Here is a 20,103-nt window from a genome sequence, read left to right on the forward strand (position 1 = left end):
TTGATTGGTTAAAATGGGTTTGATCGGAAAGTGTCAAGCGGACAGTTTGACGAGATGCTCTGGAGAGTTTGTGAGTTTCATTCAGAGGCCCGGGGATGAACAGGGGCCAGAGAGGAAACAAACCACCTGCAGTTGTGGCAGGAGCTTTGACCTTCACCCCAGTCTCCTGGCCACTGACTCCATTCACGGTGTCTGAGAGGCACAGTTGCTCCCCACTTGTACAGAACCAGGCTCATCAAGGCAGTGACCATTGGGCGTTACTTCCACATACAAGCTAAGCAAGAATAGAAATGCAGATTACTTCTTTAGCATTTGATACCAGGTCAATGCTGGAAAATGCTCTGGTGTGACAGCTCCTTTTGTCTGAGATTTTCTGTAACGTTTCCCACTCTCTGCATTTAGTAGAGACAGGTAGAAACGAATGAAACTTGATGACGTTTGGAGAGGCAATAAAGGTATTGATCTTTCGAAGGGCAAATGAATGGCCCCATATACACTTCCCCGTGGTGCAATTTCTTTTTAAATCAAACAACTAGGGCTTCCTGCTTATGACCAAACAAAAACCGGGAGAAGGTGACGGAAGTTATTATTCAAAACTTTGGGAGAAACTCGTCGTCATATTTACAAGTATAATTTATTAAATGAAATATACAAGCGCTAGAACTCTTATTCTGAACTTCATCCCGTTTAGTCTGGGAAGTTGTTAGGAATGTTTAAAAACAAGGTTTGCAGATGGAAAGAGGGAAATTTGAAATGAATGCAATAACATAAATTAATAGTTTAAATATTAGATGGTGCTTTGGATGTTTTATATTCGACGTGAGTAAAATATGGACGATTTCCATGTTAATTACAAAGTTCACTTCCTGTTAGCTCCTCAGATACACTTATTTCCCCTCCTCCCCCCTTGCTGAAATTTCCAAATAATTAGAACCCAAACGCTGTCTAGTTTGCCCTTTCCCCGCCTGCAAGGCACGGAAAAAGCGCGTTCTCCATTTAATCCAGCCCAAGGGTAAATTTTGAATAAAGTAATTTGCCAGTATTATGACCAGTGTATTAAAAGTTTTCAATATATTTCCCCGAATTGGAGGAAACGATATAGACGGTTTACAGAAGGAATATTAATCGGGCACTCAAGTGACAGTCCATCCGACATAATCGGGCACTGGTATTTATCGGTTGCCATAATGTTCACATGAATGGCAGCCGCTGGTGAGAATTCCTGTCTTACCTGTATTTATTTCACACACATACACACACTCAATATTCTCGGCGTTCAGCCTGCTGGAAAGGAATCCGGGATCTGTCCTGCACTTCTCCCATTTAATTGCTCGTCAGGATAGTAATCGCCACCGATGTTCAAACTTCCAGCAGATCCTGTGAAATGTACACGTGTTGACGGACCAGAATGTAACCGCGATAGGAAGTTTGAACGTGAGCCGGAGTGTGAAGCGACGTTTATTTATTTTTTGCTAACAATCACATTCTGCGGATGGGAAACTTTATTTCATTATCATTCCTGGAATGTTTTCCAAAAGCTCAACCATACCCTAGAGTACAGAAAGAGCATTTGGACATTCCTGGACACTTGAGCGCCTATGTTAATTCACACCTTCAAAATCACATGGCCGAGGTCTCTTCAACTTATTGCCCCTTCTGTGGACAGATTTACTGGGAGAGAGAAAACATCCAATTAAACTTTATTTTCTTTTGTGGAGCTTCTGACAAGCAGCCACAGTTAATACTTGTTCCCCTTTTCCGTATTTGAAAGCAGGCAATACTTCAGGGGCAATAGGCCGTTTTATTGGGAAATTAAGTTGCCCGAAACCCGTTGGATAATTGGACTATTATCTACTAATGGATCCAGAATGGTTTGGAAAGCTGGAAGTAAAACGATATATGGTTATTTTTAACAACGCATTGTCTTCTGCCGCTTGACGTTTCCAATTAAGTCGAAACTTGTCTTTTCTCCTGCATTTAATGTGTTGTAGTTGCAGTCAAGTGGCAGAGACTTGGTGGAAGAGAATAGACAAATTCTCAGCTGTTGTTCCCAGGATCATGGAGCAAACTTCTTTATCCTGCCCGGGCAAGGCAACTTTTAGCTGATGACAAGTAGCCAAGACATTTAATAGATAGGTTTTTTCTCTCTCTGATATTGTGAATACCCCACACCCTCCCTTATGTTTCACATGTCACAGAATGCCCAGCCGTCCTATTTAATCTATCTGGTTGGCGAATCGACAGCTTGCCTGCACCGCGATGATTCAGGTGACTAAATAACACCGCTGTTGCATTGCACTGATTGTGCTTCGCAAACAATCGAGAACAACATAAGTCAATTACACTTCTCCGGCCCTGATTGTTTTGAAATGCCATTGTGATGTTTCACCCACAAGACGTTCCCCATTGTTTTTTTTTACTTTACTGAACGTGAGCGACGTTAAACCCCCAAACCTCGAGAATCTTTTGCTTCACTCACACCGTCGACCGATATCTCATAAAATGCTCGACCCTATTTGAATTGGGCACATGTCACAGAACCGGAGACATAGATACAGGAGCACTGTATAAGGTACGGATTCTGTCCAAGAACGCATTAAACAAAGCATCTGACAAACAACCGAGCTGACTCCCAACATTTACACTCACTTCTTGCACCCAAAGCGCATGACTGTTGCAGGGGCCACAATTTTGGTCACACGTGAAAACTGGGGAATTTTGAAGGCGATTTATTCGCCCGGAATGTCATCTTTTAGCTCACTGCAGTTAGCTCATGTTAGCTTTGCAGCTCTGCGCCCGACTCCACGTGCTAAAGCTGCAACGGTATTCATTCCTCCTGAAGCGGAGTATGTGACGAGAAGTCTCCAATTGATCTCTCCCCGTCAAGGCAATTGGGGAATGGGTGACAGAAAACGACAGCGACATGCACATTTGGGTCCCCCACAAATGCTAAGTTAATTTCTACTTGTCGAAAGTTAGCATCTGCTAAGGATAGGCAAATGATTTCTATTGGAATCGTTTCCCGTGTCCTTTTAGAGTGCAAACATTTTGTTAGTGTCACAATATTTTTGTACTGATCGAGTTTTTGTGCATTTTGGAGGGGGGGGGGGGGGAGGGGAGCGAGGAGGGGGATCAGTTGAATTACCAGTCATTGCAACAACAAAAACATCTTCCTAACTTTGTTTAGTGTCACATGTAACTCGACTCACTATCCCTGGGTCCACGCCTTGTTTCCCATCCTATTTCCACGCATTTTAAAATCCATTTTTTTCATTTGAGAAAACATTTTGTTCTGTTCCCCCCTCCGTTTCCATCGTTGTGGCTTTATTTTCCTATCGCAGTCATGCCAATGTACTCGCCGCATCAATATAGAAAGTCAACAGAGTCTGTTGTTAAACGGAGGGCCTGTTCTGTACTGCCAGCATCACTTCCAACAAGATGGGCTCCTGTCGTTTCACCTATTATTTTTTTTTCTGAAACTTTGTCGGATGGTGCAATAACATTACGGACATTATAGGACTTATAAATAGATTGGCTGCCCCGAATAACGTTTTATATGTGTCCACACATACACAACGTGTAACTTGTTAAATACGTCCATACACAGTATGACGCTAAAAGTCGACGTGTTAAACTCGTTACTTTATCTTTCTCCATGTGGTCGCTTATTTGGGACAACATATATATTATATATATACATATTTATATACATGTATGAATAGGAGACTTATGAATGCCTAAATCCGTTACATTGAATGTATGAGTCACCAAACCGAATATACAACGACTCTATTTCCTCTGATAATAATTAAAGAGCCCGACGTTATTGTATTAAAATGTCCCATGGTTTGTAAACTGCGTTATCTCGTTTAATTCTAAAAAAAAAACACTTTAAAAATAAAACCGTGCCCCGTTTGGTGTTTATCACCATACTGACATATTCTCACCGAGTCAGATTCAATCATTATGTTCCAGACTATATCAGAAAGAAGCGAACAATTGATGCATGTTTCAGGACTGTGGCTCAACTTGATATTACACGTTGCTGCATAACGTGTTACATATAACCTGGAAGAAATCGGCAAAAAAAAACAAGCCTAATTTCAATGCGATTGGATAGAAAATGTAAAACTCGTGATCTCGACTTTAAAGTGGTTCAATTTCTAATGAAATCGGTGTTTTTTTTTGCCTGTGCTGTTCTGGACCATTATATATCCGCCTTCGATTTTAAATGAAATATTACTGAATGCTATGCCTAGGAGTGTACAGTTGTTTATTTATCCACACTCGGAACAAAAACACTTGTACAGGACAAATTTGAATCAATGATATATAGATTATATATATAAAATTTCCATTGTTTCAAGTCTGGAATCATACAAATAAAACCACACGCACAATATTATAATTTAGAAAGAATGTGTACAGATTGATTGGTTTTCTTTGATTGCGAGTTGCCAAAGCATTCGTACGCGTTTTGCACTTCTACCTAATATAGCTCGCAGTTCCTACTTCCCTATGAATACTTCCTATTCTAGGCACTTGCTATTTTTTTCTCATCTCTTTTGTACAACTTTTATCCAGTGTTATTGTACTAACGCAGGCTCCACGGAAATCAAACATCTAAGTTACTTAAAGGAGAATGCATTTTTCAGTGTCCTGTTTGTGACTACATATATCAGTCAGACGATGCCAGTCAACTAAAATAGGGAGATGCAAAGTCGAGGTTCACGCAAAACATTTAAAAAACATAGCGTGGTTGCCAGTTTTGTACTAATTACGGACAAAGTTAAGTTACACTCAACTTCTTAAGTTTTATAATAAAGGAAATGTATTTTTTTTGTTGCAAGGTTCGGTCCTCTGCCTCTCTGGCTAACACGCCTGGTCTTTACTGCACATTCAATCACGTTAGGGTCATTCCTGCGACAGAGCATTCACAAGCGTGCCAGCAGCACCTCTTTTTCTCTCTCGAAATTTTAGATTGAGATTACATGATCAGAAATCAAGCCCACGTTATGTGTTTTGGCACGCAGCGTTCAAGATTGAGTGCGTTGGAAAAGGTAGCAACAAATCAGATAATATACGCTGCTGGCGGGTCTGACAATGACAGCCAAAAAAGATTCACGTCACACCATATTTAAAAAAATATATATTGCCATCGGTCACGGGAGCGTGGACAAGACCGAGGAGGATTGTTTATAACGTGAAGCTTTGGTCGCTTCGAATTTGAAGGCCGGAGAAGCAATCGTCCAGAATAGGTTCCTGTTTGTGGAGCCCTCTCTTGTCAGTGTATTTACACGGGAGAGCGCAAATACACCAGCAGCCATTTACAGACATCGCTCGGGGTAGTCACCAGGAAAGGAAGTTCGGGTGATTTGTGGCTTCACGCTGAATGGTATTTATTCCCCCCCCCCCCCCCCCCAAAGAAAGCCCCCCTCCCACACAACAACAAAGCTCTCGAAAGAGAATCTCAGCCCCGCTAGTCCACTGGAGCACATTTATTTTCTCCTCATTTTAAATATGTGTCTCCTTTCAAGTTATTTTTTATATAAAGAAACAAGCGTTACCCGGACTTCCGGTCATTTCCATTTCGCATCAAGTTTTGTGAGTTGAACTTGACATTTTGAGATTCTCACTTCTGCACCTCGCCATCCACCACAGGAAGGCGCTCCTGAGGCGGAAGCGGGTCCTGGCGAGTATTTGGCTTTTCTAAACCTCCCTCTTCCTTTTTTCAACTCGTCCAAAAATTAAAAGTATATATATATACTTTTTTTAAAAACCTGTGTTGAAACATTTATGTGGGAGCTCCCGTTGAACGCTTGCAAGCTTCCAACTGGTGAATAGATCCCGAATGCTTAAGCCACCCCCCCCCCCCCCCCCACGACATTTCAACCAGAACAAAGGTGGACAACAGTTACATTGGAACTTGTGCTGTTACAATGCAACGCGCCCAAGCCCAGAGGACAAACTTCTCGCCATCCCCCCCCCCCCCTCCCCGCCGCAGAATCAACCCGAAACACAACTAAAGTTCCTCCAATGGCAAAAGGCTCCTTCCTTGGCTGTGCAAGTGACCTAGAAGCGAACTGCTGTGAAATGACACATTTGCTCCCCCCCCCCCCCCCACAAACATTGCCCCTTGTTTCCAAACTCCCTCTTGCAACACAAAACAAAAACCGACCCGCAAAAAGCTGTAAACCTCGTTAGTAGCATCAAACATTTTTGATATTTATTTAATTTAACATTTTTTTTGTTCTGTAAAACAACAGCAGGGAAAATTCTTTGGACTTCAGCAGATTGTTGATTTTGTTTTGTTTTTTTGTTTGTTGAAAATTCACGTCAGGCAAGTTCACCCGAGCGCCTGCAACATCCAGTCGGCGCTTGGCAGAACATGCGACCAGCAAAATAACATCCACGGCAAAGAAAAAACAAAGTCAGTTTCCAAAATCCCAGAAACAAACAAAAAAATCTCATCATATATTGAAATATCTCAGTTTTTTTTTACATTGCCTTACCTGAATTATATACACAGAATATTGCGGAATAATATCTCATACAATTTCACTTTTGTTTAAAAACTATGCTGGTATCTTTTTTTCTCTCTCTCTCAATACACTGGCCCTTGTTTTTTTAAATTTATATTATTGCATTGTATCTTTTTTTCAGCTGTTAAATCTTTGCTATTCGCTCTCCTCCTTGTTGTCCTTCTCCGTGCTGGAATGATTATAAAGTCCTTGCGCCATTAAGTGGAGTGCCAGGGTGTTCTTTGATCCGGTAGCTTTCTTGATTTTGGCTCGCTTGTTCTGAAACCAGATTTTAATTTGGGATTCGTTGAGACTGAGTTCGTGAGCCAAGCTTTGCCGGCGCTGCTCGGTTAGGTAGCGGTTAGTCTGAAACTCGGCCTTGAGTCTCTGTAGTTGATCGGCGGTGAATGCTGTTCTCGGTCGCTTGTCCTCTTTATTGAGACTCTTTTTCTTTGGTTTGCGAGACCTGGGACCTACAGTGAAAAAGAGCAAAAAAAAAATCAGATCAATTTTTAAAAAAATGCAGCAGATCAATTGTTTTAAATAGCAAGGGGGGGCTAACAGAAGAAAACTTGTCTTTCAGAAACAATAATACACTGCTGTGTGGCAGGAACTGGGACACCAGCATCTTTTCGTACCAAATCAGAAGTTTAAAGGTTACAGTCTAGGTTGAAGCAATGATTGCCCGTGAAGATCGTGAAGATTAATGTCTGTTTTATCTCCTCACTTTAGCCAGTGACAACCAGCAGCCAATTGTACATTTCAGAAATTAAATTATTCAGCAGTCACCAGACTAGAGGTTGTGAGGTTTTCTGATATGGGACTGCAGGAACTGATATTTTTTTTGTGTTGGTATCACGATACAATTAATCGCAAGATTGTAGCGTGAGGGAGAGAGAACTTTGTCCAAATTGTGCGGGGGTTTTATTGCAAATTAGCCCCACTAAATCGTGGCGGCCGGTGGCTCTCCCTCCAAATCGGAGCTCCCCCAAACTCCCAAACCTTTGCAGCCCAGTTCATTCAGGGTGGGATGCTCTTGCTCCCTCCAGTCCTCGACTTGACCAAGCCGACTACCTCTTTTTTAAAAAAATAGGAGCGATAAAGGACCTCTCAGGAAAAGAAAGATCTCGAATCCCAGATTGAACTCGGCGGAAGCGCCCATTTTCGCCTCGGCCCAAGAATCTGGTGAAGTTTTGAGAGAAGAACCAGAGGTGAAGCTACATACTGCTTTGTCCCTTTACTGTTTTGATGTGGAAGAAGGAACATTTGGTACTGATCGTCCAGTCAGAGGGGGAGAAAGAGAGAGAGAGAGAGAGAAATAAGTCACCCTGGTTTATTTATTATTAGTCTGGACGATTTGGAGTTTTTGTGAGGAACATAGCACGGCAGGACAGAACCGTGATCATTTACCAATTGTATTTATTGTTTTCAAATGGCATTAAAATGGAAGAAAACAGACTTTTTTTTTTAAAATAGTGAATTAATGAGAAGGCAATTGGCGCGTCAGAAAGAAAAGGGCAGCCATTAGTAACTCCATTTGAATAAATGTCAGGCAATAATAGAGTGAGAGCCATTCCCTCCTACCTGAACCTGGGGTCAGAAAGTATCATCACAGGTTGGAAGAAGCAACATTGGAAGCAAAGATTCGGCGCTTGATGCTACAGTTAACATTTGGAGGTGGAAGACAGGCAAGTTTCTTTCTCAAATGTGGTTCTGGAAGATATGGTACATTAAAAAATACGGCTGGTGAGGGGGTGGGGTGTTAAGGGGGATCGGCTGACACACATATGTCGGTGAATTGTCACCATGAGCGGGAGCAGTAAATTTACTGATTCGAAGTGGGAGGATGTGTGCCGGTTCTGAGGGCGATATCGGATGGTTCTGAATCGGCCATGGTGCTTGGAGCTGGTTACATTTCTAATGCAGTCCCGGCTCAGCGCCTCAGCAAGTGGCAGCCGAACACCCCACCAGAGGCAACTACACAGGGCTGCAAATAAATGTACTTTAATGTGTCAAACAAACCAACGAGCGTACAGCGAAGGCAGTTTGGTTGTTGCTGTAAATTTACAAGCAGGCGAATTCTAAAATGGTCCTCCTTACAAAATCTCGCCTCTATGAGAATGTATTCTAAAATAAGGGCTGTGAGGGATTAAACATCTTCCTGACTGCTGTCCCCTCTCACCTCGTGCCCAATCAACCCCTGCACTCCCCCCCCCCCCCCCCATATAAAAATAAAAGAACACAGATATTTATTATATAGCCAGAAAATGTCTGTTATTTCCGGTGAAATCATTTAGTCTTTGTACCGAGCGCTCAAGTTGCATTTCCTGGACATGTCAGAGTCAGGTTACGGTGCAGCGCCGCTGAAGATTCATTTACTGCCAGGGATTTAAAATAATAATAATAAATAAATACTCTTTACGAATTCCGCCCTCATCTGTGCCCCCTCCTTCCCTCCGTCCACTTGAAAGCTGAAAGTCTGACGCCGACCCAGTTGAACGAGGCCCATTTCGCTGACAAAAATATGCTAAATACTAGTCAACAAAGAGCTTCATCAGACACACAAGAGCGATGGAGCGTATCGTGAGCGTTTTTATAGTAATTATTACCAGACAGATTCCTGCTCAGCGATAGAAAAAAAAACATTCCACCTTATTTCAGCAATGGGACTGCTATTTATCGACCATTTTAATCTAACAATGGATGGGGCTCCCCCCTCTCCAAACAATAGATCTTGTGATAATTTACACCAATAGGCGCTCTATTGAGGGGAAAGAAATATTAACAGCGAAAGCCGCTGTGGGAAAGAGTTTGGAGCGGCGCCTTCACTGGGCCCAGGGTTTGAGCCTATTTCCCTGTCTGCAAAAATCCCCCAATTTGAAAAAAATGTAACCTTTGGGTTTACTAGGGGGGAGCGGACACAGCAACACCATTACAGAGTTGGACGTGTCACAAAGTCTGCCAAGTTAAGAAGTGAGATTCAGTTCCCTCTTCCTCAAAACAAGACGTAATCTCGGGTTTAGAGAGGATATAATGTAATTTATTAACAAGGAAGCGAGGGGACCCACGTGTGTGTGTGTGGAGGGGGAGATCTGCCTTTTGTTATTTCCCCAAGCCAAAACATAAACGCTTCGAAGGCAACTGCAGCCCCCTCGGTGCATGTCATCCCCATCGCTGCGTTTGTAGCAATTTTGAACAACTTTGGGTTCGCTGCAAAGGTTTAACCCCATCTTTGTGAAATATTGTCACGTGGAAGAGAATCTGAGCAGCCAGCCAACTCGCTCAGGTTAAATTGATCTGCTCGCAAAACAGAAAAGAAGTCAGAAGCCTTTTGCAATCCATTCATTAATTGCCTGTCTTTGAAAGTGTAAAACTGGCCTTTGTGGGGGCTATGTTTTTTTTTGTTGCAAAATTAAACATGACATGAAGAGTGGGTGTATGTGTGTGTGTTCTCTCACCTGAAGAAGGCCTGTCCGAGTATCTAGTGCAGTAAACCCAGGCAGGCCACAGCATGGGCTGGGTAGAGGCGTTACTGCTGCTCTGGGAGCTATCCGAATCCGAGGACTGTTCCGCGCACTCGCCTTTCCTCCGCGCTCCTTCTGCCGCCACTTCACGTTTCTTGGCCGGGGCAGAGGGGCTGGATGGAGCCCCTCCTCCTCCAGCACCAACACCTCCTCCTGTTCCTCCGCCACCCCCTCCTCCTGCTCCGGGCGGAATCCCTCCGCTCTGACCGGACCCCAGCACCGAGGGGCTGACGTTCTCCCTGCCAGGGACGTGGCAGCCATCCCGCTGGCCCTCTTTCCTCTTTCCAAAGTCCGGCCGGAGAATGTTGTCGATGAAAAAGTTGGTGATCCGGTGGGGGAGCTGGTTACCGGGCGCCTGGAGAAGGGGCATGATGGCCCGGTTCGACTCGTTGCTCGACTCCTGGTTGTCCACGCGGGGAGTATTCTGCTCATCTTCTTCCATAATGTGTGAAATCTTCGCAGTACTTGCCTCCTCCTCCCCTCTTTTACCCCCTCCCCGCTCACTTTTCGCCTTCCCTCGCTCAACGATATCCAACTTGGTTTGGGGAGAGAGTGGAGGGGAGAGGGGGGGGAAGCGACCCGCACAAATCTTGCTTTGTTACGGAAAATGAAATCCCCCCCCCAAAAAAAAACCTTCTTCCCTGAAGTTGGTTGCAGGATGAGATTCTACGTCTTGAAGATCTCTTCCCCCCCACCCCCCCTCCCCCCTCCCCCGTCTCAGTTGCCTCCTATAGACAGATATTCATACTTTTTCTTCCCCCAGCTCCAGTCAAGTATCCATGGTTCACATTTATTCAGCAAGCAGCCTTCACTTTTGTTTTTTGTCCGAGGCTGTTATCTCTCTCCCTTCTCCACCTCCTCCTCCACAACCTGCCGACCAGAGCCTAACACGAATGTAGCAGCAATAAGCAAAACGCCAACTCTGTCTCTCTTAGACACACACTCCCCCCCACCCCCTCTCTCTCTCTCTCTGGTCGCTGGCAAATAAATATTAAAGAGTAGCCGCCAACTGATCAGAAATACTTTCACTCTGCAGGATTTTTTGTTCTTTTTTTTAATAGGGCCCATCACGTGACGCTGGTCCCCGGTATCCTGGACACGTGCCTCTGTCCAATAAACGGGAGGAGATCTCACCACATGACGATGACACTTTCTCTCTCTTTCTCTCTCTCGAGTCGATAACACTCACACGGCCGTGCACCCTCGGCATCTTCCCTCTTAAAGCTGCAACACTTCTCCCAGGCACAAGCACACATCCCCAACACACACACACAGAGTGGGGGGTCCAGTAGGAACCCACTCTACAAACCCCTCACACTCCAGCCCTTTGCAGATCAACAACAACACACACGTTTTCCAATGGCAATTTTCTCTAATTGACACTGTACAATGGGAATCTCTGTCTCTGTCTGTGTGTGTGTGTGTGCACATCTACCCACAATCCTTCGCTCTGTTATAACACAAATAATTTTTGATTGGGTACAAACACAAAGAGGTGGGGGGAGAGAGAGAGAGAGAGAGAGAAAACAGTTATTTGCCACTCCAACTGAAAGCCTCCTTAATTTCACCGCAACTTCTGAATCACTGCACTCACTGGAATTTCAGGGTGAAATTGCACAGGTCTCTCTCCCCCCCCCCCCCCCCCTTCCCCTCCTCCCTCCCACGGGCTGTAGAAAAGTCAGGGGCAACCCCAAGGTTTACAAGGTAAGATGCTCCACGGTCACAGGGGCTGGAAGACCCGGTGGTGGGGGGGGGGGGGGGGGGGGGGCTGGTTGGGATGCGGGATGTGGGTGACCATGGCCATTTCTCTCAAACCTGCTTCTATAGAAATGTGCAAACTGATGTAAACTCCTGTGACATTGGTGCACAGGAGGATCGGAAGCGGCAAAGGACAGTCACAGGACCCACATCGGTCACAACTCCCGCCGCCTCCTCTCTCCCCAGAGTAACCTTCAGTCTGATTTGAAGTGGATTATGAATGGAGGGCTCCTCAGCTCTTTTGGTAACAGATCCTCTTCTTCTATAGGCACCGTCATCCCCCACCACCCCCCTCCCTCTCTCACTTCTCTGTGAGCCAGGGATTGGGGAAGGTTCAGAAGTTGCGGAGTACAGATAAATTATTGGCCTTTCTCGAGGCAGATGCCGCTGCTTTGTTTCAGCCTCCAACCTGCCATCGTTTCCGCGGTCTATTTCGAATGGGAATGCGGAGTGCCGCCTTGGGAGGGGTGTGTGTGTGTGTGAGGGGGGGGGGGGGGGGGGGGTAAGATATTGAGCCAGGGTCGGTGTTGGAGCCACAGAAATGCAATGTGATGGGGTCGAAGTGACTGAGAGTAAGTGGACGTGAATGTGGCAATGAGAAAGTCACATTGATCCCCCATCCTCACAAACTCAGGGCCACGCTGCGGTGTGTCCGTGTATCCCTCCCTCCAGGACCCGTCTCTCCGCCTTCCAGTGACACATCCACATTTGCAATTGGACCCCATTTCTTTCTGCTAAATGCTCGGCGCCACCGAACCCCCAACGACACTCCACTCTGTGGCCCTCTTTAAACTTCCAGCAATCCGCCAGAGTTTTGGGCGGGGGCGATCTTGAAGCGGGTAATGATGAATCAGAGCCCCGGAATTTTGTTTTGTTTTGGGGCTGGAGGAAAAGTTCTGGCACCATGATCTGCCTTTGGGTCAGTTAGATTCTCCCAGCTTCCCTGTGCTGGGAGAATTGGCAGGGAAAAGCCGATTTAGACAGCGACTCCACCAAGCACTTTGCGATTCTCTAAATGCTCTAGCGCGCAAATACCCAGTTATTAAACACTTGAAAGTGGATGCAAGGTGTTTAGCCATTAGGCATTTTTCTTGCGGGGGACTCCAACCAGTTGAAACAAGCTCGGGCCGTGGCTTAATTGAGTGCATTTAAAATGCCTCGCCTTTTGGATTAGTAGCAATCTTCCAGTGGCGATGAAGCGAGGTTTGGACTTCTGGCTGGGCGGGTAGAACCGCCAGAATCATTTGGAGCGTCGCTGCATAGCCACGAGAGAGAGAGAGAGAGCTTTGGGACGCCACCGGGCGCTACAGGAATGCAGCTTGTGCGCTTTTGCACGAACGACGCCGATTTAAACGGCGGGCTCTCAATGCCGGTTTCTTCCACCGAGCTGATGTCAGTTTTGGTGTCGAAGTCTTGTTCTGTCTCACTCTCGTCAATCACCATCCCACAACCCCACCATGAACCCTCAGCTTGCGTTAATATTTTCTACCACTGTACTTCTCTCTCTCTCACCCCCCCCCCCCCCCCCAACTCATTTTGGGGGCATTAACAAAATACGATTTCCCCACCTGACAGCACAGAATACACCCGTGGGAGTGTTGCATTCAAATACATCCCTTTCTTCCCTTGTTCCAAAGGTTGCCTAATTAAAGGCGCTAAGGCAGGCACGTTGACAATCTGAAACAATTCGCAATTTTCCATGCTGTTACCAACAGGACCTGCGTGGATCGTTAGTTTTTGTGATTGTGACAGGTTTGTTTTGCTTCAGGCACCGTCTCAAGCATCGAAGTGTCTAAATGTCTCTATTTAAATCTAAACTGCACCTATTCTGAAACAGCGAATTACTGCGGATGCTGGAATCAGTAAACAAAAACAGAAAATGCTGGAAAATCTCAGCAGGTCTGACAGCATCTGTGGAGAGGGAAGGGAGCTAACGTTTCGAGTCTAGGTGACTCTATGTCAAATATATTGTGACTTGTTGCTGGAGTGTACATTTGTTAAGATCCCCGCACCCAGATATTCCCCGTGCTTTCTAAAAGCAACGTGACAATTGTGACGGAAATAAAGTTGTACGGTTTCCGTAAGCAGGTTGGGTAAATGCTGTATGTACAAATACAGAAAACACCCATTCCTGTTTCATTGCTAAAGAGCTATTAGACTGGGATTTAAAACATGCTGGACAGACTCGGCAGGTCGGGCAGCATCTGTGCAGAGAGAGAGAAGAGTTAACGCTTCGATTATAAATTATCCTTCCACAGATTAAATTGGAGATTAACGTTAACTTTTGCTTATTTCGGCACAGATAAGTGCCCAGCATTTTCTGTATTCAATTCAGACTGCCAGCAGCCGCAGTATTTCTGTTTTTGTTAGATTGGTTTTCGAGTTAACCTCACACATAGCACCATTGATTCATTTTTTGAAAGTGTGGGCTCACTAAAACAGGTTCGGATGATCGGTTCAAAACTAAAAGGGAAGTTCACCTGATGAGTTTCTCGCTGGTACAGAAGACTCCACCAGTTGCAATGTGAATTGAGGTCATTTAATTCTGATCTTTTTAAAAAATCGCCAGACAGCCTTTCCTGCATTGGACAAGCCAATGCCCTTCAGAGGCGCATTCGGAGGTGGTGACGGGCGCTACATAAGTGCAAGTATTTAATTCCTTTGGGACCAAAGTTGGAGGCGATGGAAGCAATGAGTGGGGACCATTCTCAAATTGCGACGGTCACTGTTAATGATGTCCCGCTAATCCTGAACTCTGAATCAGCTCAATTAAAACAACAGTGACAATACAGCCGGCCACTGTTTCAATGCTGTGCTCCAGCCTTACTCTTGGGGCAAGATAAGGAAATTCCCCTCGCCCCTTCCATTCCAACACAGCCCGCTATTCAAAAAGGCTCCCAAACCTGGCGCTCAATATTGTCCTCGCCCACGGACAGCAATATTCTAGCGTTGGTTGAGTCGATTTCTCAAACAGAATCAGAATGCTTAAAATCACCCTCTAGACTTAACAAAAAAGGCCCCAAGTAAAATAATCCTCGGCACAGAACCTTGATGAACTGTGGCGTGAGTCAAGGTGTTACCCGCACGAGACCAGAGCTTAACACCACCAGCCTGAAACGATAAATCTCTGTTTAGTCAACAGTCCCACACCTTCAGCTACACTATACACCCTCCTTTTCACAGGTACTGTCATGGTCTGACGCTTTGATGCGAGGCGAGGAGGGAGGTGAATGAGAAGGCAGGCCAAGGCCCAATTTGTACCCACCCAAGTTTAACTGCTTTACTCAGACAGACGGTCAACAATTCACCCCCCCCCCCCCCGCCCCCTCTCCCGACCAGAAGTCACAGATACCTCTGACGATGGTTTGAAAATACTGTCAAAACACTAAATAATCAGAGATCTGAAGGTCGCCCACCCGGCTGGAAGAGCAGTGCAACTTTCAGTGAATAGGTATTAGGACAGAGACCTGTTGGAGCAGTTCCTGATCCTCCATCTACTGTTTGTTCACCAAAAAGGGAGAGAAAGAAAGAATTAAAGAAACAGCGATAAAGTCTAGGGCGCCTGCACATTTATTTAGCCAGCCCCGTCTTCTCTAATAGTCTACTTAACGCCACAACAATGACATTTTTCTGTCCTTTCGTGCCAGCCTGTATCTGGGCAAATGCAAGGTTCAACAGGTTCCGGATAAAACAACAACACGCCTCCCTCAATGCGCACAATTCTTTCAGCACCGTCCGTACTCCCCCCACCCCACCCCCTCTCTTTAGCGACAACTTAAACTCGTGAAATTACTCAGATGCATTTAAACACTTTGTCAGCGCTTTGAAACTTGAGCAACATTTCAGAAACATTTAGCATGTAAAATTCTGCCTCCGCTCCTGGCAAAACACGCTTCTCGTATAAGAACGAACTAATTCAACAGGAAATTTAATCGCCCTTCATGCGGCCCTCGTGTGTGTCCATCTAACGGGGACGTGTGAGAAAGTTCTCTCTGTGCCAGAGAAAAACTCGGTGAAAACCTACAACAGGCGGCGATAGTCCTGTTCTTGCCCCTTCAAATTGACCCCACGAATATTGCTGAGGGTTGTTTTAGTGTCTCTCCCACCCTTGGCAAGGTAGCAAATACAAAATGCTCTGCGATTTGCTTTTAATTCGCTCGAGCGATGCTCACAATAAGTGGACGGATGTTGTGCTGAAACGGCTAATGCCCTTTTCCTGGGATCTCTCGACCTGCCCCAGAGGTTGCACAGGAAACCGTTCAGAAATGGGATTACTCTCGTGGGGGCAAAACGCACTGAGTTGAAAATCGGAGCTAATCCCTCAATAGGTGTCACATTCCCACTTTGTCCCGGACTTCTGGCCTGGTCCATAGTTACACTTTTTAGCACCATGCAGAGGGGAGTTAGGAAAGCAATGTTTGAGTGTTGTTTATTTGGAAAGGGGTGATGGTGGTGGTGGGGGTGGGGTGGGGGTGGGGGGAGTTATTACAAAGTAGGATCCAATTTGAAGTGAAGGAAAAGGCCATGTTTCGGTGACTTGGGGGGGGGGGGGGGGTCATTTTTCCACCAAATAAGCTCTTCCCTCGAGAGCTCTGAGCCGCCCAGAGTTTGTGACTGTTGCTCGGTGCTGTGAGTTCTGCTGACTGACTATGCAGGATGGAGATATGCAGGAAGTGTCTCCAAGATTGAAGAAGGGTTTCGCATTTTCACCAGCTGTCACTATGTCACAAAGTGCTCGAGGTGGGGGAGTGTGCAGGAATACTGCCAGTGCTCTGGGACAGGCAGACAAACTTCGGGCTCAGTCCGAGCACCCATGAGGAAAAAGATCACTTGGAAATCTATCAGCAATTTCCCTGTCGCCTTTAAAACCCGAAAGGTGCTGGGAGGGGGGCGGAAAGTTTCTTTTTGTAAATGCCAGGAATTTTGAGGCTCCCGCCCCCACTTCCGAGCTGCTAATCCTTGTACACACAAGACGCAGTATTGTGACGGAGAACTCCTGCAACACTAGCCCATCTTGGGTATTAACTTAGGCCCAAGCGAGGGAAACAAGATCCGCTCGACCACTCAGACACAAAAAAAGTGGCGAATTCCTTTGGATTTTCACCCCGGTATAATTTTCTCCTAACAGGGGTGCAGTAACGAGCTCATTCAATGTGACAATTTAAACCCACGCATTCAATTCTCATTAGTGCTGAAAGGTCACTTTGAGCAATTCCTTTAAAACCGCATCTACTGAGTGCTTAAGTATGAGTAACTTTGAAGGTGTTTATACATGTGTAATATATGATATATATGTGATTGTTATGTATATATATATATACACACACACGTGGTTTTTATATATATATATACATACACACACATAAACAATCATATATATCATATATTACATATACATCATATATTACATATACGTGTTTATATACATATATATTTGCGTGTGTTTATGCATATATGTGTTTGTGTGTTTCTGTATATACACACGTGTGTGTTCATGTATGCATATATGTATGTGTTTATGTTTATATATGTGTCTTTATGCATATGTATGTTTTATGTGTATATATGTGTGTGTTTATGTATATATACTATGTTTATGTATGTATATATATGTGTGTGTTTATGTATATATTCTGTGTTTATGTATGTATATATGTGTGTGTTTACATATATATGTGTGTGTTTATGTATGTATGTGTGTTTATGTGTATATATGTGTTTTTGTATATTTATATGTTTATGTATACAGTATATGTGTGTTCATGTATATATGTGTGTTTATGTATATATATGTTTTTGTATATATATATCTTTTTATATATATGTGTTTATATATATATGTGTTTATGTATATATATATGTTTTTGTATATTTGTGTGTTTATGTATGTGTATATGTGTCTTTATGCACATATGTACGTGTGTTTATGTATATCTATGTTTGTTCATGTATGTATATGTGGGCTTATGTATATATGTGTGTTTATGTATATATGTGTGTGTTTATGTATATATGTGTGTTTATGTATATATGTGTGTTTATGTATATGTGTGTTGATGTATATAGATGTTTTTCTATATTTGTGTGTGTTTATGTATGTGTGTGTGTTTATGTATATATGTGTGTGTTTATGTATATATGTGTGTTTATGTATATATGTGTGTGTTTATGTATATATGTGTGTTTATGTATATATGTGTGTTTATGTATATATGTGTGTTGATGTATATAGATGTTTTTCTATATTTGTGTGTGTTTATGTATGTGTGTGCTTATGTATATGTACGTGTGTTCATGCATTTATATATGTGTGTGTTTATATATGTTTATGTATATATATATATATATGTTTTTGTATATCTTTGTGTGTGTTTTGTATATTTATGTGTGTATATATATATACGCTATATATATATATATAAAAAGTTTGAGGAGATCTATAATTAAAAGCAAACTTTTATTTGCTTAGGGAGAGACTATTCTTTGCCGACTTGAGAAATCTGTGGACCTAATCTATATCGAAGGCCATCAGTTCCCACTTGCCTTCTTGTACTCACGGTGGCTGGAGTCGCACTTAATTAATGTTCTTTGGTCCCCGGGCCGCCTGCTGAAAATTGAACAGTTCCCTACCACTGCACTCAGTTAGTCTGGAGCTTTGATCAGCTTTGTTTATTTGCACTTTGAGTTACTTTATCTGTGCAAGAAAAAGAAACAGCCAGAGGGAGCGAAACATTTGTTTTTAAACACGTGAAGGTGTTTGCATCAAATCGGTTATTCGACTGCAAATAAATGCCCACATTTCAGTGTTGGACTATTCTCTTGTCCAGTGCTACCCCCTCCCCCTCACCACCTTCTGCGTTAGCCCCCTCCTCCCGCAAGCAAAGCTTTTTGTCAATCTCACTAAATATAAAATCAGGGTTTCCTGACTGACGCTAAAACTATCAGACACGGTTTTTGTTTTTGTGGGAGGCGGGGATTTGTACATTTCCTTAAATACACACAGAAATTTATGTTGATTTGAGGGTTTAAAAAAGACGGAAGCCGAGCTCTAATTAAATATGTTTGGCTGAGGGTTCAAGTCAAAGGATCTTGTAATTCGGATCTTGTGATTTCCGAAGCATCAAGGCCTTTGGTGCCTCTTTGAATGGAGCCGAATGCGGCTTTTCTTTTATGGGGACGAAGCCCTGCTTTCCGCGCTGAACTTTTGCTGGCGCTTTAAATTTCCAGATCTTCGACAGCTTCCCTTCATCCAAACCTCTTAACCCAAAACGTGAAGTGTCAAATTTTGTTGTGCTTTGGAGGAGGAGGGGGGGGGGGGGGGGGGGGAATCAACGCCTTGCATATTTGGGCGTGCAATTGTTAGGACCTCACATCAGAGACTTGTACACGGGTCTCAGATTCAGAGCGTCATTGACAATTCAGTGCTATAGGTCAACGGATGTCACATTTTGTCTCCGCGTTGAAGAGTATTTATGAATGAACGGGGTTGCAGTTGCCAGCCCTCAGACCATAGAACAGGGTGACGACAAGGATGTGGTCCAATGGCTCGATGCAACAGCAGCTCCCAACACAATGCAGTGTGGGGTGCGGGCGGGGGGGGGGGGGGGGGGGGGGGGTCACAATCTCAACCCTCCAACATCAGACGTGGGGAGGGAAGAAGCCTGGGTTGTCCCGAAAGTCATGTCCTTCAAATCTGATTCATTAAAATAAATAAATATATGGAAAGGGTGCAAATCATTGAGAGCAAGAGCTGAGAGGGGGTCTTGGACAAACCCTGTGTGGCTTTACTGCTAACGGGGAGTTGTGTGCATTGTGAGGAAACACATTCGAAATCGACCCCGATGAGGGCCCAGGCCATCACGCGATTTCTATTAAAATGCAGAGTTATCTTAAGCGTGAAACATCTGCTTTTCTTTCGCAACGCACATTCCTTCTGACAATTGTTCGCAAGCTGGAGTTCCTCTCTGTATGTTAAAATAGCAGTTAACTCTGTGTGTGTTATAACGATCCCATCCATATGATCTTTCCCAAACAACTTGTTCTTTAATAATTTATATTAAAAGTACGCTTGAAATCACAACCTGGTGATTGGGAAAGTGATCAGGGGATGCTGAATGGGCAGTTTGTAACATTAAACCAAGGCAGTTTATTCAGCTGAATGTTTACATTCATACATATAAAAATATAAAGGCAGCCGGCACTTGGCACCTTGCTAATGGCAGTGTGGCTGGAGTTGGGTGAAAACTGTTTTCAAAATCTTCATTTTCGCCCTGGAATGGCCTGTATTTAATTAGATTTTA

The 20,103-nt window shown here is 44.1% G+C and overlaps 1 protein-coding gene across 1 annotated transcript; it reads right to left on the minus strand.

Moving 5' to 3' along the window:
- Nucleotides 1–6,173: 6,173 nt before the first annotated feature.
- Nucleotides 6,174–10,697, minus strand: en2a (engrailed homeobox 2a). The gene is made up of 2 exons (XM_038796422.1): nucleotides 9,980–10,697; nucleotides 6,174–6,994 (listed from the first exon to the last, which is right to left on the minus strand). Exons 1-2 carry the CDS (start codon nucleotides 10,485–10,487, stop codon nucleotides 6,678–6,680), a joined length of 825 nt encoding a protein of 274 aa, XP_038652350.1. The 5' UTR covers nucleotides 10,488–10,697; the 3' UTR covers nucleotides 6,174–6,677.
- Between the last annotated feature and the right edge of the window lie 9,406 nt (nucleotides 10,698–20,103).

This window comes from Scyliorhinus canicula, chromosome 5, assembly GCF_902713615.1.
Source record: "Scyliorhinus canicula chromosome 5, sScyCan1.1, whole genome shotgun sequence".
Classification (NCBI taxonomy): Eukaryota; Metazoa; Chordata; class Chondrichthyes; order Carcharhiniformes; family Scyliorhinidae; genus Scyliorhinus; species Scyliorhinus canicula.